The sequence below is a fragment of the Schistocerca serialis genome, chromosome 1 (genome assembly GCF_023864345.2).
Source record: "Schistocerca serialis cubense isolate TAMUIC-IGC-003099 chromosome 1, iqSchSeri2.2, whole genome shotgun sequence".
NCBI lineage: Eukaryota > Metazoa > Arthropoda > Insecta > Orthoptera > Acrididae > Schistocerca > Schistocerca serialis.
In genome coordinates, this window is record NC_064638.1 from 1167217861 (window position 1) to 1167245175 (window position 27315).

Here is a 27315-nt window from a genome sequence, read left to right on the forward strand (position 1 = left end):
AAAGATAACTTCACAGTACCTGAAGAGTTGACTTTATAACATTAAATGACTACTAATGTCCAGCTTTCTTTGGATATTGTGATGACTGTAAGGCAGATGATGTATCTCCAAACCCCTCTTTGGATGTTATTTTTTAAATCATTCCAAATTCACTGGGAGCACAAAAGTAGTGCTAATGTTGATTGTGCCAGAACTAAAGACAAACACTAACCTAACTTACCTTGTTTTTATGGTCCTTGTATGAACTGTGAGTTCAGGCAGTTACTCTCACCCTCATTATCTTCAACTTTTCACACATTTTCATATCTTTCCTCTTCTCTGGGAAACTAAGTGGGGAGGGGGGGGGGAACCTTGGAGTCAAAAGATCTGTGTGTCTGCTCGTCGCTCGTCATACTGCTGCCAACTTCCCTACCACGTTTAGTTTTAGCAAGTTGTGGCAATTAATTTCTTTCCTATGGATTAACTATCAATTTTGACCATAAATCTATTTTTAGATGTAAAAAGAAAAAAATAAAGTTGGATATTTTATTGCTTTATTTTTAAAGAAATATTTACAGTTAACTGCTTTCCAGCAATTCAGTCACTACTGCAGTTGTTCCCTTCAAAGAATGTGGAGATAATATGACGGTCACATGATAGAGCTCTACCCAGCACATAGTACTACAGTTCATACCCATACATAGGCCCTTCCATATAGGCACGATGCATATCATATGAATTACGTCGGATACGACGCCCTACTGGCTCGAGATCAGCGTAGCACTTTGGGAAAACACGATTCACAGCTGCACGAGCCTCTTCCATTGTCACGTTACGCACAGCAATAATTGAATGTGCAGCCTTTCTCTTCACACATTCCTGTAATAAGATTTGTTATATTAAAATCAAGTTATACTGAAAAAAGGCAATAAAGAATCTCACATGAACAATGTACACACTGTTTTCCTAAATCTTAAATCTGAGTCCCACCAATATGAACAAATAAATTATCTTACTACCTTAGTGAGAATCAACTGGCAAGAAGTAAACAATCAATTGTTTCAGTCTTTTTGCTATGCCTATCTGACTCAGCATCTTCGCTATACGGTGAGTAGCAATTTTCTTTCTCCTAAGATTGTTACATTCCATCCTGGATTTTCCATTGTTTTAAGTTTTCAACCCCCCCTCCCCATAATTTCGTGTAATATATTTGAAAGCAAATTCACATTTTTCCTACACAAAGTCCCACATCTCGAAACTTCCATGGACTCAATAATAGTACTAAATAACAAGCAAACAATGGGCCTACAATTTAATAAGTTTGTAACACAATTACATAATGTCCCAGTGGTTTCATTTTGGTAACACTCATAAAAGCAGTAGTAAAAGCTCAAATTTACATTACAGTAACTTCAGATATATTTGCTTTCACTGCCAATGATGTCAATATGCCAAAAAGATCTTTGCTACAATCACATGGCACAATCTTTGTGCCGACTGTTGCTTTGAACACTATAAGTGACTTCCGCAATGCACTACATTTGTAGAAGTACCTCAGGCTACCACTAGATGTACAGTAACATACATGAAAACAGCAACACCTAAAAGAATGACAAGTGAATCCAGATTTAGAACATGTCTAGTGCAGTTTTCCAGCCATAATGGATTAAGATTGGAAAGACAGGCGTAGCACTACCAGTCTCATCACCAGCGTGGTCAGGGTTACACTAAACTATCGCAGAAGAGCATTAAAGTGAGTACGAATGTTGAAAGCAACCGACATATGTGCCACTATATCAGCAACCGAGTGAGTTTGAACAGGGCAGAATATCAGTCTCTGGGAAAAGGTTTGTCACACAACTGTTGTAACAACACATACAAGTTAGTAACTAATCGAAGACTGAAAATACAAACCTGATGCCGCTGCTTAATATTAAAAGGTGAGGCATCGCCCTGATAGAATGCACTCATAAAGCTGCAATGTGTAAGATTTGCTGCTCTCACTTCCGTACAAGCAAGGTGGTCCAAGTTTTTGAAGTCGAGTTTGTTGCGGCAGTAGTCAAACATGTGTATCATTTCATGTGCCAATATGCCTTGAACAATCCCTTCTTTGAGTGCAACATTTTGGCAGACAACAATCTGAAATAAAATTCATGTACTCTCAATTTTTCCCTGTTACATAAATAAATATCAGCATTCATTCCACCAAAAAGGAGAACCTTCAGGGATGTGGAACAATTTGAAGTGTACATTAACATAAGACAAAAACATCATAGAAACTTATTATGTATACTGTATTATAATAAACTATCATTGTTCTGCTAAATGCTATGCACGCCTAAACCACCTAAATTGTATCCAGTAAATTTGTAAATATTTTCATGCTCAGTTAATAAATGTCATCAGATTTTTCTATATAGGAATAGTTTTAAGGTACCAAAGTACATAACACAGTTCTCATTTCCTAAATTATCCTTTGATATGGTACCTTTGTTAGATTGGAGACTGCTCCAAAGAAACAAACAACTGGCTCTAGGATATTTGCAACATCATTTGCAAAAATACAATCAACATAACATTGTAATCTTTGGGGATATTAACACTAGCGTTAGGGTTACAACCACAAAACAACACTTGCTAAATGTCCTCGGATTTCACAATATGTTTTGCACACAAATAACAAGCCAACAAGGCAGTTTCACATCTGGAGAATGTTATAACAAACGTAGAAATAAATATGTGTGAAACTGGGCTTTTTGTACCATGTGCCCATCATATCACGAAGGGATTTGGTTAAAACTGTTGACAAAAACCCCACAATGTGAACAACTCAGGTATGTTAGACTTGTTAATGACACTAATATCCACACTTTCAAGTCACAACTGTGTATGATGTAATGGTCCAATTTCCTGTCTCATTCACAAATGTTGATGAACCTTTCGACAGCTTTGTAAATCTTGTTTCAATATGTTCAATAAGTGCTGTCCTAAAGGGGACCAGAGGTTACCAAACACAAGTAATCACAGAAGTTTACATTGATGCTTCATACCTGACCTCAAAAAATAAAGAATGCAGGTCATCAGTCTCTCTAACATATCAATGACCAGTGAAAAAGATAGACTTCAGTATCTTCAACTAAAGAAAAGGTATAGATCAGAAATTATAAAACAGAAACAAATGATAACTATATTCAGCAACCACAAAACAAATAAATTCAATGCTGCCTGGAGAATTATCAAAGAACTGGGCAATACCAACAGAACCTTTTGTGATAATACCAATATCACATCCGATGAAATGAATAAAATCTTTATTGATTCCGGCAACAATGGACACTCAACACAACAACAACTATGAATCAGGCACTAATAACCATTTACAAAAGACAAAGTTATTCATGTCTTATGACAAACCTGCAACATCCTCAGTCAACTGGGTACAAATTGCTGTCCCTGGAATTGAAGTAGCTCTGGCAGAATCAGAAGACTTGTATAGGCGGTCATATTTTGTTATTAAAAAAGATAGCGGACATTATATTACAACCACTCTGTGTACTAATAAAATGTGTTTATATGGGTTGTTCTTTTCCAGCCTGTTTAAAGATAACGGTAGTTATCTGTATATGTAAAAAAGGAGACAAGAAATATTTTGATAACTACTGTCTCATTTCTCTTGTACCAATACTTTCGAAGATAGTAGAACACTGCATGTACCAACAAATTTACAAACATTTCACCTGCAATGGTACACTTACAAACACAGTATGACTTCAGTGAAAATTCTTCTACACTGAAAGCTGTTTAAAATGTTGCTTCAACAATACTCGTGTCTTTGAAGCAAAATCATCCGACAATGCGCTACTGATTGACATAAGCAAACATCTGACTGTGAGTCATCAGATTCTAACAGGTAAACTGAGGTGCTCTGGCATTCAAGATACAGAACTTACCCTTATAGAATAATATCTTGACAATAGGAAGCGGACGGTACACTTTAATGGTATGAGCTCTGGATTCCTAGACGTTTCAAGAGGCGTGCCTCAAGGTTCTGTAATGGGACCCTTATAATCTGTATTAATGCCCTACCTAGTATAATGCCATGTAAACTGTTCTGTATGATGATGATGATACCATTTTCATTGCAACTGGAAACGACAGAGGATCTAAAGAAACAAAGCAAATCCAATCTAAGAATTTCTAGTAAAGACAATAAATTAATTGTAAACAAAAATAAAACCAAAAATGTAGTTTTTAGTTTATGCAATACCAACAATGGTTGTACACCAGTTACACTTCTTGGTGTACTCCCGGATACCAAATTAGGTTGGAACCTCCACACAGATTCTATATTATATATATTATCAAAGGCTCATATACCTGTTTCATAAAATTAGAGAATCTGTAAGTGAAAACGTGATGCTCAGCTCTTATTATGCATTTTTTCACAACCACATAACACACTGCTTACTGCTTTGGGGCAGCTCCACTGGGGTAGAAAGAATTTTGTGGCAGAAAAGGCTATCACATGTGTAGCGGGTATTTTCAAAAACACTGTACCTTGTAGGTTGCTTTTCAAGAAACTTGGTGTCATGACAGTCCCATCATTATTCATACTTACATGCCTAGTTTACACAAAGGAAAACCAAGAAAAATACATATTAAGACAATATTTCATTATCACACGTGACAAAGAAAATACTGACCAATCCTTTACAAGATTAACCAAGGGTCACAATAGCTATACTTATCTTGGAGTAAAACTATTCAATGCACTGCTGCCAGAAGCACATACTACCTCATGCAAAAGCTTCAGAAATGTCCCATAAAACTGGCTTAAAAAGGATGCTTTCTATACCAGACAGGAAATTTTTTATTTTGTTAAGGAAGATCTGAAATTTTAACGTATGCTCATTGTATGTATTCAGCTCTACATGATTTAACCATTTTCTTTATTATTACACGTATCATTATGTATTAGACAATTTGTACAAACTTAACATCAACAGCATGCAAAATGCTTGAAAATGAAAACAGATAAATACAGGCATACTGTTAAAATGTGTGGTATGAATAAAAAAAAAAGGAGGCTTTGAACTGTTAGCAATCAAGTCCTTCACCTTAAAATGCATAGTATGACCATAAATACGAGATAAAGAGAGAGCAACTCTACAGCTCTTGTGTAACCATCTTCTGAGCACATTTTGCCTTTATTCCTAGTGTATTTGGAAAGGTTTTAAAAATAGATTGTTCAAAGACAGGTTTCAAGATACATCATTTGCCTTACTGTCAGCACAATACCCAATCGGGGACAGGGAAATGAGTAACTGCTTATCATAAAAAAGGCAATTCTTCAAATTGTATGAAGCTATCTTCAGAGAGAAATTTAAGTGTTACACTCCAATCCACAGTCTAAGCATGATCACATCGTTTTATCATTGTATAGGAGGGTAGAGAGGAAATGATGAGCCCCTGGAGTAAGATTCACTCTGCATAATGAAAGCAGTAGGAAATTATGAGGAAAGTGTTACCTTCTTCTAGAGCTGCCACCAAGGAAAGTGGAAACAGTGGTGGTAAAATCTGAAATAAAGATACCATCAGTTCCCACTTTTCCCATATGCACAGAGCCATGCACCTATGAGGCAAATGGCAAAAAGATGTGCAGGTAATAGAATTGTTGAAGCATTACAATTATGTCTTAAAGAATATAACAAGTTCCTCTTACATAACAGGGTAAAAAGAGTGGTGAAGTTGGAACATCGTACCACCCATTATGCACCACTACTTGAATTTGCAAATGAGAAATGTGAACTCTGAAAAGTTTAGAATTAAACTAAAGCAACCAGCTCTGAATGAAAAACGAACAGTGCTGTAAACCATATTATCAATGACTGAATTATCTGCTCACAGAAGACCGCAAATTAACTAACTTTTGTGAGGATCTTCTCACATGCCTTCATTCATACCACCAGAAAAATCTTTTAGAGTTGCATTTCATGATATATCAACCTTCTTGTACAAAAGCAAAATTTCCACAATGTGATATACAGGGTGGTCCATTGATCATTGATCGGGCCAAATATCTCACGAAATAAATGTCAAATGAACAAACGAAAAAACTACAACAACAAAACTTTTCTAGCTTGAAAGGGGAAACCAGATGGCGCTGTGGTTGGCCCGCTAGATGGCGCTGCCATAGGTCAAATGGATATCAACTGTGTTTTTTGTAATAGGAACCCCCATTTTTTATTACATATTCATGTAGTACGTAAAGAAATATGACTGTTTTAGTTGGACCACTTTTTTTGCTTTGTGATAGATGCGCTGTAATAGTCACAAACATATGGCTCACAATTTTAGATGAACAGTTGGTAACAGGTAGGTATTTTAAATTAAAATACAAAACGTAGGTACGTTTGAACATTTTATTTCAGTTGTTCCAATGTTATACATGTACATTTGTGAACTTATCATTTCTGAGAACGCATGTTGTTACAGCATGATTACCTGTAAGTACCACATTAATGCAATAATGCTCAAAATGATGTCCATCAACCTCAATGCATTTGGCAATACATGTAACGACATTCCTCTCAACAGCGAGTAGTTCGCTTTCCATAATGTTTGCACATGCACTGACAATACGCTGATGAAAATTGTCAGGCATTGTTGGTGGATCACGATAGCAAATATCCTTCAACTTTCCCCACAGAAAGAAATCCGGGGACGTCAGATCTGCTGAACGTGCGGGCCATGGTATGGTGCTTCAACGAGCAATCCACCTGTCGTGAAATATGCTCTTCAATACTGCTTCAACTGCACGCGACCTATGTGCCGGACATCCATCATGTAGGAAGTACATAGCCATTCTGTCAATCAGTGAAACATCTTGTAGGAACATCGGTAGAACATTATGTAGGAAATCAGCATACACTGCACCATTTAGATTGCCATCGATAAAGTGGGGACCAATTATACTTCCTCCCATAATGCTGCACCGTACATTAACCCGCCAAGGTCGCTGATGCTCCACTTCTTGCAGCCATAGCGGATTTTCCGTTGCCCAATAGTGCATATTATGCCGGTTTACGTTGCCGCTGTTGGTGAGTGACGCTTCGTCACTAAATAGAACGCACGCAAAAAATCTGTCATTGTCCAGTAATTTCTCTTGTGCCTAGTGGCAGAACTGCACACGATGTTCAAAGTCGTCGCCATGCAATTCCTGGTGCAGGTGTAATCGATGTTGATGTAGCATTCTCAACACCGATGGTTTTGAGATTCCTGATTCTTGCACAATTTGTCTGCTACTGATGTGCAGGTTAGCCGCGACAGCAGCTAAAACACCTACTAGGGCATCGTCATTTGTTGCAGGTCGTGGTTGACGTTTCACATGTGGCTGAACACTTCCTGTTCCCTTAAATAACGTAACTATCTGACGAACAGTCCGGACACTTGGATGATGTCGTCCAGGATAGCGAGCAGCATACATAGCATATGCCCATTGGGCATTTTGATCACAATAGCCATACATCAACACAATGTCGACCTTTTCCGTAATTGGTAAATGGTCCATTTTAACAAAGGTAATGTATCATGAAGCAAATACCATCCGCACGGGCGGAATGTTAAGTGATACCGCATACTTATACGTTTGTGACTATTACAGTGCCATCTATCACAAAGCAAAAAAAGTGGTCCAACTAAAACATTTATATTTCTTTATGTACTACACGAATATGTAATAAAAAAAGGGGGTTCCTATTTTTAAAAACGCAGTTGATATCCGTTTGACCTATAGCAGCGCCACCTAGCGGGCCAACCATAGCGCCATCTGGTTTCCCCCTTCAAGCTAGACGAGTTTCGTTCTTTGTAGTTTTTTTGTTTGATGCTTATTTCGTGAGATATTTGGCCCAGTCACTATCAATGGACCACCCTGTATATGTGGTGGTGAAAGCAATCACACAACTCCCACAATTTCATCCCGTTTTGATGCCAGTGAAAAATAATGCATCCAAAAAAGCAAAATTTGAGACACTGTCTTGGAATAACATTTAGCAAAGAGAAAAATTCATTTAGGAGATGACAGAGTGGCGGATGTCGAGCTGCAAGGTCGAGTTGTGAGGCATGCTTCTGTAGTTCAGTTGGTAGAGTACTTGCCCAGAAAAGGAAAAGGTTCCGGGCCCAAGTCCCAGTCTGGCATGCAGTTTTAATCTGTCAAGGGGTTCCAATTTATTTAAAGACAGCAAGATTAATAACATGTTTTTGCATAATTATGAGTACAAGTCACTTAAACTGCTACTTGGATGCTACTGGTAGCTGATTATGTGAAAGCAAGACAGGAGAAAAGAATAATCGTAAGTAGAATAGGTTCAAAATTGTTGCATGGTTGCCAAAATCATTTACCTGGTTTAGTTCTGGATCATAGCCACCTGTAACGGAAATGTCACATACTTCACAGGATATGTGCCGTCTGATGTCAACTGGGCTGAAAATAAAAGCATTTATTCTGAGATTCGACAAAAAATTAAATATGTACTTTCATTATCAAAGATTAATTAATTTCAAAATCAGTTTCCTATAATTAAGGAAAGAATACTGGATTTAGCCTGACCAATCAGTAATGTGTCACAAGATATACGCTGATCATTTTCCCAAAATTAGCCTTAATGAATTGGAGGAGATGGACAGGTAACAGGAGGGGAGCGGGAGTAAATGCTCTTGTAATCCCATCGGACACATTGGCGGATCAATCAGTATAATTACCCACGCATTCGGTTAGGTCAATAGGTGTGACAAGGAGTGATACATCTACTGGTGCCAGGTCACGTCGGCAAACATCAGCGGCAGATTTAACGATAGCCATGAACTGTCTCGGCCTCTTGATGTGTACTACATGCTCTCCAGTGGACTTATTTATGATAACCTTGTAATACTTGGGATTTTCTGGACACTGATTTGGACTCTTGTAATTCCCAGCCATTGACATTGCACATGATTGCATCAATTTTCCTGATGCAGTGTTGTCTCCGTTATCCATTCGACTGCATAGTGTGCTTACTGTGAATGCACCAATGGCGTATGCATGCACTGAGAGTATGGTTCATATCAGTGTGCTTTCCAGCCTAACAAAGTTACAATGGTCTCAAGCACTAACGTTTGAGTTATTCAGTAAATATCTAGAGGACTTTAACTGCCAAGCGGTATCATCCTCTAGATGTCTTTGTTTCTTTTAGTTCAAGAAGAGTCATGGTCTGCCATTTTCTAGGATTCTTTTGTATTTAATTGGTGTTCAATAAAACCTACATTGTTTAGGAAGCACTTACAACAGAGGGGTGTGGCTTAAGAACATGTGAGATCCCAACACTATAAGTATGAAAACTGGCTTGAAGTCATGAGACATGGTATTTACAATCTACGAACAAGAATGAAATATCATCGCAGGATGTGAACAGCATGTGATACGAACAGAATATGGCAAATAACTGGCCAAATAGCCTTATTATAAATGGTTGCATTTGCCTTACCATCCAGAACTCTTTAGTGCTCCAAGCATGAGCTTCACAAGAGGACCTGAAAACAGAAAAGTCTTGATATTTATACTTACACAATGTAATGCTACACATGAAGTCAATAAATCAAAATATGACCTTCAAGCAGTCAATTGAAACATTTTCATAACATAAATAAAATCTTCCCTAAAGAAAAAGAAACCATGATACCTTTTTTCACAGAAAGAAAAGTAGGAATATGCCTGCTGATGCAAGACTAGTAGGAATATGCCTGCTGATGCAAGACTACAAGGTTAGCACTGCTTCTCACTGAGTGCCCAACACTAATAATAGCATCAGGCAAAAAGGAATCAGTTTCTTGCTACTGGACAGATTGGTAATAGTAAATCACTGCATAGAATATAGCTAGTACACCAGTTGAGACTAGAGAAAGAGTATAAGCAGTGATCGCGGCCAGGGTGGAATAGAGAAGTGAAAGAGAAATTATCAAAAAGCAAGACAGAGTTGATAGACAGACAGAAAGGTAATCCAAACAGAAATGAGTACCAGCAGTTAAAGAATGTTTTTGAGGAGAATAAAGAAGCATTTTTCCTTAAGCTACGTAAGTAATGAGAGCCAATTTAAGTGTTAGAAAGTCAGTTACAGATTGTTGTTACAACGTAAAGGCAGATGCAAAATAGTAGGTTTTACAATTGTACACAGTTTTGCCTGCAGCCATTCATTCTTATTCACCAGCATCTACATACATACTCTGCAAGCCACAATATGGTGCACAGCAGAGGGTACTTTTTACCACTACTAGTCATTTCCTTTCCTGTTCCACTCGCAAATAGAGTGAGGGAAAAATGACTATCTGCCTGCCTGTGTATGAGCCGTAATTTCTCTTATCTGATAATTGTGGTCGTATTCTGATAATTGTGGTCTATACATGAAAGGTACATAAGTGAAAGTAGAATTATTCTAAAGTCAGCTTCAAATGCAGAGTCCGTAATGTTCTCTATAGTGCTTTGTGAAAAGAATATTGTCTTCCCTCCAAGATTACCATTTGATTTCACAAAGCATCTCCGTAATACTTGCTTGTTGATCGAACCTGCTGGTAACAAAACTCTGTATTGCCTTGACGTCTTGCTGTAATCCGACATGGTGGGGATCCCAGATACTTGAGCAGTACTCAAGAATGGGGTGCACTAGAGTACTATAAGGGGTCTACTTTATAGATCACTTATACTTTCTCAGAATTCTCCAAATAAACCTAAGTCGGCCATTTGCCCTCCCTTTTAGCAGCAATATGTGCTTGTTCCATTTTGTATTGCTTTGCAATATTATGCCTAGATACTTAATTGACGTAACTGTGTCAAGGAGCACACTACTAATGCTGTATTCAAATACTACAGGATTTTATTTCCTGCTAATCTGCATTAACTTCCATTTTTCCACCACATCAACTAGAAATTCTGTCTACATCATCTTTTATCCTCCTACAGTCAGTCAATACAACACTTTCCTGTACACCACAGCATCACCTGCAAATAGCCACAGCTTGCTGCTTAATGTGTCTGTCAGGTTATTTATACATAGAGAAAATAAGAGTGGTCCTGTTACACTCCTAGCAAGCTCCTGACAATACCCTAATCCCCGTCGAACTTGAGTCCTATAACTTAAGAAGTCTTCAATCCACTCTCACATCTGTGAATGTAGTCCATATGCTTGGACCTTTGTAAAACGCCTGCACTGCAACACTGTGTCAAACAATTTCCAGAAACCTAAAAGTATTGAAATTGGCTATTGCCTTCCATCCACAGTCACAGGATATCATGAGGAAAACGCAAGTTAAATTTCTCATGTGTGATACTTTCTAAATCCATTTTTATTTGTGGAAAGACATTTCTCAATCCAAGAAAATTTATTATATTAAAACTCAAGAGTATAGTCAAGAATTCTGCAGCAAACTGATGGTAAGGATATTGGCCTGTAATTTTGTGGGTCTGTTCTTTCACTCTTCTTGCATATAGGAGTTATCTGCTCTTTTTTCTAGTCACTTGGGACTCTGCACTGGGCGAAAGATTCATGATAAATGCAAACTAAGTAAGGAGGCAATGTCATTGCGTACGCTGTAAAACCAAACTGTGATTCCATCCCAGAAACTTATTTGCTTCCAAATCTCTCAGATGCTTCTCTGTGCCAAGGATGCCTATTACTATGTCCTCCATATGGGAGTCTGCGTGACAGTCAAACAACAGTATGTTCATAGCATCCTCCTATGTAAATGATTTTTTAAATGTGAAATTTAAAACTTAAGGTTTCCTTTTGTAATCTTCTACTTCCACACCAGACTGCTCAATGAGTGACTGGTTAGAAGCCTTCAATTTGATTACTGATTGCGTGTAAGATCAGAATTTTCTTGGGTCGAAGCAAGATCCTTCAAAAAGTTACGATGGTGGAAGTTGTATGGTTTTGTATTGATCTTTTTAGATATGCACGAATTTCTGCTAACTTTTGCCTATCATCATTTGTATTCTTTTTTTAACCAACAGTTCAACATTCTCTGGTTCCTCAGCATTTTCTAAATTGTGTTACTAAACCACAGTGAGCGTTTCCTGTCCTTAAACATTTACTCAGCATGCACTTGTCCAGAGCACAATTTACAACCACTTTAAGCTTAGCCCATAATTCCTCTATGTCCATCATATTGGAACTAAATGATATCCATTCACTTTTAAGTAGGATTATCTTTGTTTTGCCAAAGAAATGTTCCTCCATAGGAAGGATCACATGTTTGTACAGAAATGATGAATTGCATAGATTTGTTCAGAAACTTTTTTTGTATACTTTCGTAGTTTTAGTGAAGATTACGCGCTTGCAAGGGTTAGCAGTTTTCTTGTAAATGCTTGTGTTTAGATATCTCTGCCCCAATACTTATATTTGAATGTGTAAGTGAAAAATAAAACGATTAATCCCTTTTTATCTGGTGACTACATGTTGGTACATACCGTGAACATCGTCCAAGAGTTGTCTGCTGTTTTTGAACAGTTGAAAGTCGTGGTAATGGTGAAGTGGCTTTATGGAAATGCTCCACACACTACTGGAACTGCTATCTCCTGCTGTCATTTAGATCTCCAGCTTTATTGCTGTCACTGTTTCTACGATATGCCAAATTAATCGACTCACGCAAACGCAACTTGCATTTGCATGAGTGCGTGTATATATGTGTGTCTACTGCTGGCAAAGGCCTTAATGGCCGAAAGCTACGAGTGTGTGAATCTTTTTATTGTGCCTATCGCGACTCAGCATCTCCGCTAAATGGTGGGTAGCAACTTTCATTCTCTGGTATTGTTACATTCCATCCTGGATTTTCCATTGCTGGATTTGATACAATTACTCTTTGGAGGCAAATAATGAAAGGATTGAGCAGTGCACTATTTGTAATTTGAGTTGGTGTTAAGGTGTGGGGCAGTGAGAAGGATGCATTGTTAAGGCTGATTTCGAAGGTAGACATACTGTCATCACAAAATATAAATTCTGATCTCACTGTATGGAGTTGTTTACACTAGGTCTAAATAACCTTACAAAAGATGGTTGTGCAAAAACTGAATGGATGTAACTACATTAACCAATAAGCATGTTGTAACTAAATCACCATGAAAACATCTCCTTAAAGATAACTTTGATTTCAATTGAAGAAGTTGACTTATTTGCTTTGTGCAGAACATTCAGTACTTGGTAGCAAATAATGCTCCATTCTCTCCACAGTGAACTGGTTAGTGTTTGATTTGCTATGGCAGAATTTGATGTCAGAGGCTAACGCAGCTTTGTAGAATGCAAAGCAGTTATATTAATTTCTAAGTATTCCATATGGGCATTAGGTAACTACTACAGACTAAACGATATGAATGTAGTTGTGTAGCAGCACAGTCTAAAGTGGTCAGCACCATAATACACATAGCAAGATTAATGATGATCCTATTATGGAAAGGTTTACATGTCTGATCTCACAATTAAGTGATATTCCAAGGCCAGTGGTATCCCAGCAATCTCATGTCTCTTCCTTCCCTTGTGAGTTCCTGAAGTCTTTATGTTTATGGAACTTCCCTTAAGCTCTCTCTGTAGTCGATCTATAACCTGGGTCATATTTGTTCCAAGTTAAATACACTGTCACTTGAAATTTTCACTCTGCAGCAGAGTGTATGCTGATACAAAACTTCCTGATAGTTTGAAGCTGTATGCTGGACTGAGAGACTCGAACTTGGGAACCCAGTGGTGGCTAAGTCATGTCTCTGCAATATCCTTTTTTTCAGGAGTGCTAGTCCTGTGAGTTCCAGAGGAGAACTTCTGTGAAGTTTGGAAAATAGGAGATGAGGCAGAAGTAAAGCTGCATGGACGTGTTGTGAGTCCTGCTTGGGTAGCTCAGATGGTAGAGCATTTGCCTGCAGAAAGGCAATGTCCTGTCACCAACAAACAGTTTTAATTTGCCAGGAGGAACTTTTGTTACACTGTCATGTATATCTAAAACTGGAGATAAGCAAATCACCTCTAATTACAACCCCGTATCACTCCTTTCAGTCTTTGGGAAAGTAGCCTACAATACTAACTCATTTACCTGAGCAGAGCTTGCTAACAGACTTTCAGTTTGGTTTCCGTAATAGTTTCTCCATTGAGAAGGGAATATAATGCCTTGCAAATGAAGTCCTGTCAGAGCTAAAAAAGAGAAATTATCATGTTGGTATAGTCTGTGCCTTGCCAAAGTTTTTGATTGTGTGGAGCACAAAATTCTTTTGGAACAAACTAAAGTGTTGTGCATAAATGGTGTGTCACCTTCGTAATAGAAAGCAGAGGGGTCTTAGAACAGAGCGTCACAGGTCTGAAACTAACCTCAGAATGGAAGAAGACAACATGCGGGGTGCCATTACAGTCGGGTACTGGGTCCTCTCGTTCTTAACCTACATAAACGGCCTACCAATTATTTTAGAGCACATGCAGGCACCTGGCAGCCAGTGGGCCATATACAGCCCATGCCTGTTTTCAGCCTGGCCCACAGAAGAAATCCATGGGAGAGAGGAGAGTGAGGCACTGTAGAATTCTGCAACAGAAGTTTTTAAGACAGCTGGCAATTTATTTAAAATGAATGTTCCAGAGTACTGGACCCCTTTTCGGACAAAGGTAAGTGATTTTAAGTCTTTATGTGGACTGTTCTTATTTCTGGATGCAATGTAACAATATTAGTATAGATACTATGTATTGAGCTACAGTTTGAAAATAGAGACATACTATTTGCAACGAATTACTTTAAGGAATAAATAGACTGTGAAGCAGTGGTTAGACTGCCAGTTCTTTGAACAGGTGTCTATGTGATGCTCCTGAATTTAGGCCACACAAGACTCTTGTTGCACCCTTCTGCACTCTAAAAACTTTAGCTCGGTTTGACAAGTTACCCCACAACATGATCCCAATTGACATAATAGAATGAAAGTAAGCAAAGTATGCAAGTTTTTTATATTTGTATCTCCTACATCTGACATCATTCATAGTGCAAATATAGACTTGTTTACACATTTCAGCAATTCTGTGGTATGCCCTTCCCAAATGAATTTCTTGTTGAACTGTCATCCCAGAAATTTAACACTGTCAATATCTTCTAACTGCATATCTTCGTATATCATACACATGCTAGAAGGAAATCTCTTACAGATTCTGAACTGAATATAGTGTGTCCTTTCAAAAGGTATCTTCAAAGTTTGGCGACAGGGAATTAGTTTTAAACCATTTATTAATGTCCGTGAAAATTTAATCAGCAGCAATTTCTAAAGCTGTACTAGACTTGCTATTTATTGCAATGTTTGTATCATCTGCAAACAAAAGAAACTTAAAATCTGGCAATGTAACATACGGGAGGTCGTTAAAGTATACAAGAAAAAGCAATGGACCCAAGACGGAACACTGAGGAACACAACATGTAATTAATTCCCAATCAGATGAAAACTGATTCCTTTCCCCACAGACATTTCACTATGACATCATTTGTTTCCTGTTAGTTAGATATGACTCGAACCATTATGCAGCATTGCCAGTGACGTCATAACATTCTAATTTACTTCCAAAAATGCTGTGATCTACACAGTCAAAGGCTTTTGACAGGCCACAGAAAATTCCAATAGCCTCTAATGTGTTACCTAATGAATTAAGTACATTTTCAGTGTAAGGATAAATAGCCTTCTCTATATCAGAACCATTAAAGGAACCCAACCTTTGACTTGGACAATATATTATTTGCAGTCAGATGCTTAAGAAGACACATGAACACAACCTTTTCATATATTTTTGAAAAAGGTGGCAAAAGTGATATTGGTTGATAGTGTGATGGTATGTCTTTCACAATAAAGAAGCAAGGGATATTAGAGTTTACAGTATCTTTGACACAGTGCTGAGCAATAGCTCAGCTGGACATAGGTGGAGAGGGAAGGAAGTGGCCATGGCTTTGTTCACTCAATCATCCCAACATTTATTTGTCTGAGTGAAACATCTAAACCAGGGGTGGAAAAATATGGGCCACATACAGTCTTCGGCCAGCCACAGGCATTTATTTACTGGTCCACATATTGTTAGATCACCCTGTCTACATATACACAGAGACTCTCCAAATCACTAAAGTGCATGGCAGAGTGGACTTATAATTGTAACTCATCAGCATCTCTTCCCATTCTAGTAGCATATGGCACACAGGAATAAGACTGCCTCAATGCTTGTGTGTGCCCTGTAATTAGTCTAATCCTATCTTCACGATCCCTATGAGAGCAGTATATAGGGGGCTACAGATTTTTTCTAAATTATTCACTTCATAATAGTTCTTGAAACCTTATATGTGGGCTATCATGTCATGGGATACTTGGTGCATACTGTGTCTGCAAGTTCAGGTTTTCAGAATTTCTGAGACAATCTCTCTTGGGTTAAACAAACATGCCATCATTCATTCTGGCCTTCTCTAAATATGTTAAATATCCCCTGTCAGTTGGAAACCCTTAACCAACATGCTAAGATAGAATGTAGAAGTGTTTTGTAAGCAGTCTCCTTTGTAGACTGATTGCACCTTACTAGTAACCTACAAATAAACCAATCTCTGTCATCTGCTTTACCTGTGGCTATACCTAAATGACCATTGCATTTCATATCTGTACAAATTGTTACACCCAGTTGACTGATTCCAACTGTGACTCACTGGTAATGCAGTAATAGGACACCACTTTTTTGCATTTTGAGAACTGCCCCATTTTACATTTCTATCCACAGAATGTGAAGAGCATCTGCTTCGAATTTATTTATTTTAAATCTGGATGAACAAGCTCTCCCAGCAGTCGTCAACAATATCAAGATTGCTCGTAATGTAATTCCACAACAGTGTGTTTTCGTAACACCAATGAATGATGGTTTTTCTTGAATAATTGTTTGTTATTGTTAGTGCAAAACATTTTAACAAAGACAAATTAAATATGAAACCAATAATGTGGTTGTTGCAGCTGACACCGTGGTATTGTCCTTCTGAGTCTGACAGTGTTCTGTTGTTAAGCACCTACAGGTGGGAAAGGTCACTTCCCTCGCAGTGAGCTGTTGTCACAGTATTTCAATGTGACAGGTTGCAATAAAAAAAGGCATAAAGAGATAAAAGAGAAGCAAACACTTTTTTGTCAGGTGCTGGCGATTGGGCAGTGTGGTTAATTTGTTATTTTCAAAGATCCAGTCTCAAGCAGCAAGCCAAAACATAACATTACTGGTACTGTGGGGAACTTTCCAAAGATGAAAGAATACAAATGTCATGCCAAATATTGATTTCATTCAAGAAACAATAAAATTTTATAAACAAATGGAGCAAAAATTATCATAAAAACCTGATAAAAGTTATGAAATTTATTAGGGAAAGAAGAGTAAAAGAAGACTCAACCACTGACAGTTTAATTCATTTTTGGAAGGCATGTTTGATGCCAAAGCAAGAGAAAAGATGTTAAGTGTAGAAACAGTGAGTATAGGTTCTGTCTTAGATAATGAAGGAAAAGACAAATGTTTCACTAAATCTCATGGTTTCCAATAGCATACAAATTTTATCTTTCTTGTCGGTATTATATACCATTCAAATAAGATGAATTAGACCATGTAAGCCAAAGTTTTCTTATCCATGAACTATATTTCACTGTGTTCATGTTTGAAATGACAGTTGGTGCCTACTAAGGAGAAAAGTACTGCAAACTGTTGAGTGATCAGCGAGATGTTAAATATAGTCAAATCCATTTACCATGGACACAGAATGTGTGTCAGACAGCCATCATCTAGAGCTGATGAATTTACAACGTAACAGTGTGTTGGAGGATTCCTTCAGTTCCAAAAATGTCACTGACTTCTTCAAATCACTAAGAAAGGACAAATTTACAATCTCAAAGGGTTTTGCCAAAGGAATTGTGGTAATATTTTCACCTAGGTATGTGAGCAAGGTGACTTTTTCATTCATGAAGCAGAGCAAGTGTGGGCACAGTTAGCATGTGACGGTCAATCATTAAATGACTGTTCTCAAAGTTACCACATCAGAAATGCAATCAACCAGATTTTGAAGAACCTGGGAGTGAATTCATCCTGCTCCAACTTTCACATTAATCTCTGTAAGTGAGTACAATTATTTAACACTCATTTACTCTGAGTTTCTTTCCAAATTTGTTCTCTATCAACTAGGCTACCAACATGGGCATACACTGTGAAAGCAGTGTCCCCTTGCAATTCCCTTACATCTAACTGCATGTATCACAGGCTTTTGACTTTGTATTGGATATTGTTCTTTTTGTTTGTTGAGCACATTTGTTCATTTTCCCAGTCCACTCACCTCTTCTTATCACAGATGTGAAAAGTGACTTTTGAAGGCAGATCAGACATTGCACATCGAGTCCTATTTTAGTCATCGTGATATTTTCTTGATTGTTGGAGAGAGCTGATCAAGGCAATAGTGTGTTTATTTCATGTCAGTGTAACTTACATGCGTACAATGGACACAAATCCTCATTTGGGGATCAGCCTAAAATTTGAAAATTCTCAAAAAATGCTCTGCATTATTTGAAACTACTATTTAGATGTAATTCAATAGTAATGAAGGAAAAATTTTTCATGCAAAAGTTCAGTAATTAAGAAGTGTACCTTTGTAAGATTTTTAAAATAACCCATGAGAAATTTCCAAAGGCAGACTTTCGTGGCATCCAATTAAATGGACAAAATGTGCCTATTCACAGGGCGGAGGGGGTGCAAAATTAAAAGCATCTGATGAGCAACTTTAAATTCACACATCTGAGCCAACCTCACAGCACTGATCACGTTTCCTGAGATTTCTTCCTCATTGCAAAAGTGAAATTAAATCATTTTTTGGTGTCATTTTCAGTCCCTGGGACAGGTTCTCTCTGCTTACAATGTACAGTATTTCTAAACTTACTTCCCCCACAGGTGCACTGGAATTTCTTTCACTGGTTTGAGAGGAAGTATTTAGTATATACAACCTGAGAGGTCATACTTAAGAAGGTGCAAACTAAAGTAATTTACAGTGAAGTTTTTGAATGTGCACCAAACCTGCATTGCTCTCTCTAAATTATCAGTGACTACCCCATACTTGCAGTGAAGACTATGATGTTTCTGGTACATCTGCAGTCATACCACATTTCTCTCAGATAGTTTGGCATTCACATACAGTACATTGGGAGATTATACTATTAAGAGTTGAGGCATTACAGATGATTAGGTTTGTAAATCTTAGCTTTAAATGGCTGCAATTTGTCTTGTGATCTCGAAATCCAGCTTTGATGACAGTTAATTATTTATGTTTTCTCCGACTCACAGTCATATCAATTTAAACCATTTTCAGTGTACTGCCATGTCATCAAACAAAATATTTAACCCTTTAAGCATGAGACCTGTGTTATGATGGACCAATGAGAATGTAATGTAACCTCACTATGATGCCAACCAAAGTGCGCCATCACTACGAGGCACATTACTTCTCTGCACCACAGAGGTCACTCGCACAGGTGATTCAGTACCACATGAGACCACAATGTGCAGCAATCAGCAGCATTAGAGGGTTGAGTTCTAAAATAGCCAATGTTGCAGTGTCCTTACTCAGGGCACAGTATTTTAAATATTTAATATATTTATGCAGCAGTACATCCAGAAGGATACTTCCAACAAAGTTGGCATGTATTTTTACAACAGAGTTGTTTTACACATCTTTAGGTACATACCAGACTGTATTTTCATTTGTTCATTTCCACAGTAACTGTGGATACACCAAGTTTTATCATCTTGTAAATGACATCTAGCTTATCAAACAGTATACTATAAATGAATCTGTCCATTTACAGCATAATATAAATGGACAGATAAAAAAAAATCTACTCACCAAGTGGCAGCAGGGGAACACACACACACACACACACGCACACACAGAAAAGGATTTAAATTTTTACAAGCTTTCAGACCAGTTGCCTTTGCCCTTCAACTCTTCTGCTAGGAGGAGCCACTGCCTCCAAAAGCTTGCAAAAAAATTATATCCTTTTGTGTGTGTGTGTGTTCCCCTGCTACTGTTTGTGAGTAGACTTTTTTATCTATCCGTTTATATTATATTATCAATAATTGAGTATTTTCATTGTTATCAAACAGTATGAATTTCAGTTAGGAGGTATAAAAATTCTAACAAACTTTGGTGCGCCCATCAGTTGCTCTAATTCTTTACATATATAGAATGGAGATATTTCCTTCTACATCTACACTTGTAATCTGTATGTTAGTTTTTCTCCCTCTCTCTTCCATTCTAGGAGGATAAGAAGAAAGAAAGATATGTTTGAATGTGTGTAATTTTGTTCTCATACTCATTGCATGAATTATAAATTAGAGGAAACAACATGTTTCTTGGCTCACATGGAACACGGACTTCTGAATTTTGTAAAAAGAAAATCTCTCCACAACACTAAACTTACTTCTAAAATATTCAATTGAATCTGTCACGCATTTCTGCAAATCTCTCTCACTGATTAAACAAACATGTGGTGAAATACACAGCTCTTCTTTAAAGTTTTCCATGTCCCTTTGGTGGTCTATCACAAAAAAGGTCCTACAGCGATGTACAATATGAAAGATTTGGGTGAAGAAGGGGTTTGTTGGCAACCTCCTCACTGGGCACATCATTGTTTCTTAGGGCTCTTCCAATAAATCAAAGTTTGGCATCTGCATTCCCCCTTACCTACATTTACGGGCACATACCACCATGAACCACTCCAGACAGATACATCAAACAATGGAAAGTTTAGGATGAAATAACAATTATATGGAAAGGGCTTACCACATAAATGAGGCTTTCAGACACAAACAGGCACATTAAAAAAGAATGCTACAAACATTTTAGCTTTAGACCTTCGGAAGTAGAAAACACACACATTGATACAATAATAAAAATTAATACACATACGACCACTGTCTTCAGGTACTGAGGCCCATCTGTAACTGTCTGATGAGAGCAGCAAGCTAGCTGGGGGGGGGGGGGGGGTAGAGGGTTTAAGGAAGACGCTTGGGGCAGGAAGGAATGGTGGAGTAGAGCTGGGGGAAGATGCTAATGCTGCCTGTGGAGGTGTGCATGGACGTGGTGGGACAGGATAGGGCTGCTACATGCGTCGGGAGGCTGTGCTAGGATAGGGGGAAGGAAGGGAGGAAGGGCAAGGAGAGAAGTAGAAAGAGAGAAAAAGACTGCATAGGTGCGTTGGTGGGATGGAAGACGTATATACACTCCTGGAAATTGAAATAAGAACACCGTGAATTCATTGTCCCAGGAAGCGGAAACTTTATTGACACATTCCTGGGGTCAGATACATCACATGATCACACTGACAGAACCACAGGCACATAGACACAGGCAACAGAGCATGCACAATGTCGGCACTAGTACAGTGTATATCCACCTTTCGCAGCAATGCAGGCTGCTATTCTCCCATGGAGACGAACGTAGAGATGCTGGATGTAGTCCTGTGGAACGGCTTGCCATGCCATTTCCACCTGGCGCCTCAGTTGGATCAGCGTTCGTGCTGGACGTGCAGACCGCGTGAGACGACGCTTCATCCAGTCCCAAACATGCTCAATGGGGGACAGATCCGGAGATCTTGCTGGCCAGGGTAGTTGACTTACACCTTCTAGAGCACGTTGGGTGGCACGGGATACATGCGGACGTGCATTGTCCTGTTGGAACAGCAAGTTCCCTTGCCGGTCTAGGAATGGTAGAACGATGGGTTCGATGACGGTTTGGATGTACCGTGCACTATTCAGTGTCCCCTCGACGATCACCAGTGGTGTACGGCCAGTGTAGGAGATCGCTCCCCACACCATGATGCCGGGTGTTGGCCCTGTGTGCCTCGGTCGTATGCAGTCCTGATTGTGGCGCTCACCTGAACGGCGCCAAACACGCATACGACCATCATTGGCACCAAGGCAGAAGCGACTCTCATCGCTGAAGACACGTCTCCATTCGTCCCTCCATTCACGCCTGTCGCGACACCACTGGAGGTGGGCTGCACGATGTTGGGGCGTGAGCGGAAGATGGCCTAACGGTGTGCGGGACCGTAGCCCAGCTTCATGGAGACGGTTGCGAATGGTCCTCGCCGATACCCCAGGAGCAACAGTGTCCCTAATTTGCTGGGAAGTGGCGGTGCGGTCCCCTACGGCACTGCGTAGGATCCTACGGTCTTGGTGTGCATCCGTGCGTCGCTGCGGTCCGGTCCCAGGTCGACGGGCACGTGCACCTTCCGCCGACCACTGGCGACAACATCGATGTACTGTGGAGACCTCACGCCCCACGTGTTGAGCAATTCGGCGGTACGTCCACCCGGCCTCCCGCATGCCCACTATACGCCCTCGCTCAAAGTCCGTCAACTGCACATTCGGTTCACGTCCACGCTGTCGCGGCATGCTACCAGTGTTAAAGACTGCGATGGAGCTCCGGTTGCCACGGCAAACTGGCTGACACTGACGGCGGCGGTGCACAAATGCTGCGCAGCTAGCGCCATTCGACGGCCAACACCGCGGTTCCTGGTGTGTCCGCTGTGCCGTGCGTGTGATCATTGCTTGTACAGCCCTCTCGCAGTGTCCGGAGCAAGTACGGTGGGTCTGACACACCGGTGTCAATGTGTTCTTTTTTCCATTTCCAGGACTGTAGTAAGGGACTGGAAACAAAGATGGGGACAGACAAGTAGAGGAGTGTATAAGTGAAGGCTGAAGCCAGGGTTTTATGAGGATACTTTGTAGGGAGGGTTCCCACTTGCAGAGTTTGAAAATGTTGGCGGTGCTGGGAAGAACCCAGATTGCACAGACTTTGAAGTAGTCATTAAAGTGCACATCATGTTGGTTGGAATGGCAGTGGCCATTCATGTGTGCAGTAGCTTATTAGCTGACATGCCCACGTAGAATGTAGCACAATGGTTGCAGCTATGTTGGCGTGACCGGTGGTCCCATACATCCTCCCACTACGAGTTACTTCAGTGCTGTCACTGGCATCATCTACAGTATCAAAGGCCATGCCAGAAGTGAAAGCAGCCATGTGAGCTACCAACTTAGCTGCAGCCACTATGCTGCATTCTACATGAGCATGACAACTAAAAAGACGTCTTTCCACTTGAATGGCCAATTCAAATGCACACACACTGTTATGAAGGCAGAAACTTTTTTTTTTTTAATCAATTAATAGGTGGCAGTGGTAAACTGTGTAGAAGGTCTTCCAGAATCTCTGTCATCTGTTTTCACAATGGAAAACATGTTCTGAATTACAATTTAACAATTAATGTAGTGACACTGACATACAAGTTTCTGGAATTATATCAAGCTGACATGCTTTCACCCGGATGGGAGTCACATGACATTTATTTCAGCCTTTAACAAATTGTTTTTAATCTTAGGAGTTTTACAATTTTGTATTTATGTTGTGTGCTTGCATCTTTCTTCCCCCCCCCCCCCCCCCCTTCTTTATGGTTAGTAATACCCTCAGCAACAAGCTATCTTAACTGTATCATACACAGCTACATTCATTGTGCTATAATTACAGTAGAGAAGTCTTACATAATTATTACTAATTAGCTACCTATATCAATTATACTCCACAATTCACTGTACAGCGTGCAGTTGAATGTTGTTCAATGGAAGTATCTGATTCCACCCGTCTGCTTTGACCCGTGACGTATTGGTGGTGTGGTGCGTGATGTCATTATAGCGTGTTTTTGAGTTGGTTATGTTTGTAGATTTTGTGTTGTTGTATTTGATAGTGCCCTCTGGTGATGGTTGTGCTGTGTTTAACATTTGGTTTTGGGTTCATTTAAGTTTTGGTTGTCATCGTGCTAACATGGTTTTGAGTTTAGGTAGTTGGTGGGATAACGTGGATTGTGGAAGTATTTTCAGTGAGTTACTAAGGGCCTTTTATTTTTTAGGTCTGATTAGTTTGGTTTTATTGTGCGGAAAAAAGTCTTTCATTGCTTCTCTTTCGTTGGTAAGTAATTTTTGTTTTGGTTTTATTCTACAGTAGGCCTAATTGTGATGCTTTGTCTGTTGTGTATTTACCGTAGGTCAGTCGTGTTTAAATTCATGTAATGAACATGTGGTTTTTGGGTTATTGGGGTTTGGATTCCACTTCTCGGAGTTGTAGATGTCGGTATTTTGGTATCAGTAGCAGCAGTTTAGCTACATAGGTCAAGAGAAATGTATTATACCACTTTTCAGGGATTGCAGGTCTTGGTTTTCTGATATCAATAGTTATGGTTGAACTATACAGGTCAAGGCAACTATCCAATTCTTGTGGTTTTGTTGGTGTAGTGGAATGATGTAATTTACTTTTTTTTATATTATTTTTTTCAGATGGTGTGGTGTTTTTTATTTGTTTTATATTTAGCTTGTACCAGCCCTAAACACCCACTTTTCCATGGCTGTCCCATTAGTTTCATTTTATTTTTGGAGTGAGACATTATTGTTCAGTTTTTATTTTGTTTGCATTTGTTGGTGTTAGATTAGATTAGTTTTTCGTTCCATAGATCCATGCTGAGGAGATCCTCGTCGATGTGTGTGTACACAGTGATGTCATTGTCACCATATTGTATAGACTGGAACTACCAGTTTCCACCATATTGATGACATCATGGGTCACAGCAGACGGGTGGAATTGGATGCTTCTGTAACGCCTAAAATTACCCATTCATAGTACAACAACAGATGGAATGTGGAAGAGAAAAAAACCACTAATATGCCTACTTCAGTATGCAGAGTGCACTTCACCACAGAACAACAGCAAATATGAAAACTGGTAATGAAGTATGATTATCTAAGTGTATAAATACAATTTACCTTTATCGAAACAGTTAATCGAATTGGATTCTTATCACTTTATTTTTATTGTTGATGTCACAAAAGTAATGACACTATATAGCCTGCAATAATATTTCGAATGTTGCCTTACGCTCGCCAGATATGTTGAAACTGATAGCAGATAAAGCTTTTTTTACTAGTCGCAAATAGTGTTATGTAAAAATTACAACTCTTAAATTTTACAGTCACTGTCACTACACAAAACATATGACACTCTCTAGTAATATCTGCCATAGAATTTGTCGAGTACCCCTGTTATGCTTTCACAAATTTTGACATATATCCCCACAGCTGTGCTGAGGCATTTACATACTTTTTTTACATTGTTAACATTTGTAGCCAACCCTCCTCAGCTGGTACTTTTATGTGTGACTTGTAGATAAGCAGAAGGGTCAAGTGTAGTATACAGTAACCATAATTATGCCCAGTGAAATGCCCACCTGAGATACATACAGAGAATTAACTGGAAACTTAAATTGCATTTATCTTGCACCTATGTAAGAGCCAATGGCCACATGAAAAGAATAAGTGATAAAAGATTGACAGATCAGGCCTCATACAAATGGGTGAAAGTTGTTTGGTTAAAAATAATAAACATTCAGTTACAAAAGATTAAAATATTTATTCGTATCTATGTAATAAACAAATTAATTTCCCAATACATCTACTCAATAGCTCAAGGGCAGTTTCTATTTAAATTTCATGGAGCACCTCTCTCTCTCTCTCTCTCTCTCTCTCTCTGTGTATTTCTATGAAGACAGGGAATATGTACTTAGCACTGATCTGTTTTCAAATCCTATCCAAGCCTCATAAAATTAAGTACTATACTTATATATTTTGTGTGTATGTATATTTTGAGCTATTTACTTTCACTGTATCATCATATCAAAATCTATATCAGAGTGAGACGATCAATGGATGGCCATATAAATAATCATAAACTTTTCGAGCCAGGCTGGCATGCCTAGTAATACAAAAACAACTTGTATTTAAAAATGAGTTCAAAACAACATGTACAAACCAATATTTTTATTTTTTAACCACGTTTGGCCTACAGCAAGGTAATTCCAAATTCCCCCGAGCCGTGTGTGTGAGAGTCAAATCAGAAAATAATTAATCATGGTTTAATATGTTATGTTCATAAAAGCTCAGAGTACTCACATCCTCGCAGTCACTAAACTTCGTTAAGTCTCAAAAGTATCACAGTGTTTAAGCAAAAACCTCAAGATGTGCCTATACATGAAGGAAAGTAATTAAACGCCCAAATCCACCTTCATTAAGTTACTATTACTGTAACTTGTTCAAAGCTCTGATATCCGTGCTCTTATCTGTGAGAAAAATTAATCAATTTCATGCATTAGCTGTTTCATAAAAACAGTAGGTGTTCAGTAAATTTACTGTTTCTACAATCCTTAGTGCACACTGCAATCGACGTAATGAACAAGTCTAGCTCCATAAAGACAGACCGCACCTAATAGGCCTACTAACTGTCTACACAACTGTACTTGGGGCATCTGAGCATCATAACATCTCCACAATACATACAGTTGCAAGAAAGTGGTAAACAAAAGTTTAGATCTGCTGGGTTCTATCGAATGCATCTGTAACGTAGGGTACTAAATAAGATATATCCATGTCATATTACGAAAACCACCCACAAACTTGTGTCACGTATTACTCTTGCTTACGTGTACTAGCATGTTTCACTTACTGTTCTTCACACACGAATACACATTCCGTTCGCATTTCACTTTGTCGATGTTTTCTGTTCCCTCCCCTCGGAGTAAAATACTGCTCAGTGTGGGTCGATACTTTCCTCTCCTCTCAGGATACAAATCATATCCCCAACTTTCTTCTGAGTAATCAGAGTCAAGAGAGGAGCCTTGGTTAGTATTTTGAGATATGTCACTATTCTTTACATCGCCGGTTTCATTCTTCTCATCACTGTTTACGTCCTTATTATTTGTTTTTGAAGAACATTTAACATTTCTGAACATTTCACACAACACAAACCATCAACATTAAGGTTAACCACGGCCACTACTGTGCCTTGCATTTTCAATTGTCTATTCCTATGAATTTACGCAATTGTCAAAGATTTTCAGTATATAACTCCGGCAAATACCACAGTGCAGATTACTCCACCAGAGATGTGCTGAAGAAACAATGTGCCTGTGGACATCACTGCAATCGGAGCCCCCTGTTTCCGCAATGATTCTACACGAAATTGTGTACGAAAAACCGTTGCAATACAGTTCGAGGACTAATAAATAGTTTCTCCTGATAAAGAAAGATGAACTCAGTATCATTTTAGAGTAAATAAATGATTAAAGTAGAAACACAAATGGAAAGGGCGGTATAGCGTGTTGTACCCTGGTGGTGAAAAATTTTTTGTGCTATTCATCGTCTAACACCACCTCTTGTCTTG

General features: G+C 38.8%; 1 protein-coding gene across 1 annotated transcript; it reads right to left on the minus strand.

Moving 5' to 3' along the window:
• Window positions 1–516: 516 nt before the first annotated feature.
• LOC126418468 (mitochondrial inner membrane protease ATP23 homolog) lies at window positions 517–26978 on the minus strand. The gene is made up of 5 exons (XM_050085243.1): window positions 26599–26978; window positions 9501–9546; window positions 8380–8461; window positions 1894–2118; window positions 517–858 (listed from the first exon to the last, which is right to left on the minus strand). Exons 1-5 carry the CDS (start codon window positions 26882–26884, stop codon window positions 661–663), a joined length of 837 nt encoding a protein of 278 aa, XP_049941200.1. The 5' UTR covers window positions 26885–26978; the 3' UTR covers window positions 517–660.
• Window positions 26979–27315: the final 337 nt, after the last annotated feature.

Coding starts and splice junctions, on each gene's coding strand:
- LOC126418468 (XM_050085243.1), bottom strand. CDS start 26,884: ATGTTCAGAAATGTTAAATGTTCTTCAAAAACAAATAATAAGGACGTA. Junction 2,119..8,379: donor ATGATCCAGAACTAAACCAG/GTAAATGATTTT, acceptor ATTTTATTTCAG/ATTGTTGTCTGCCAAAATGT. Junction 859..1,893: donor ATATTAAGCAGCGGCATCAG/GTTTGTATTTTC, acceptor ATCTTATTACAG/GAATGTGTGAAGAGAAAGGC.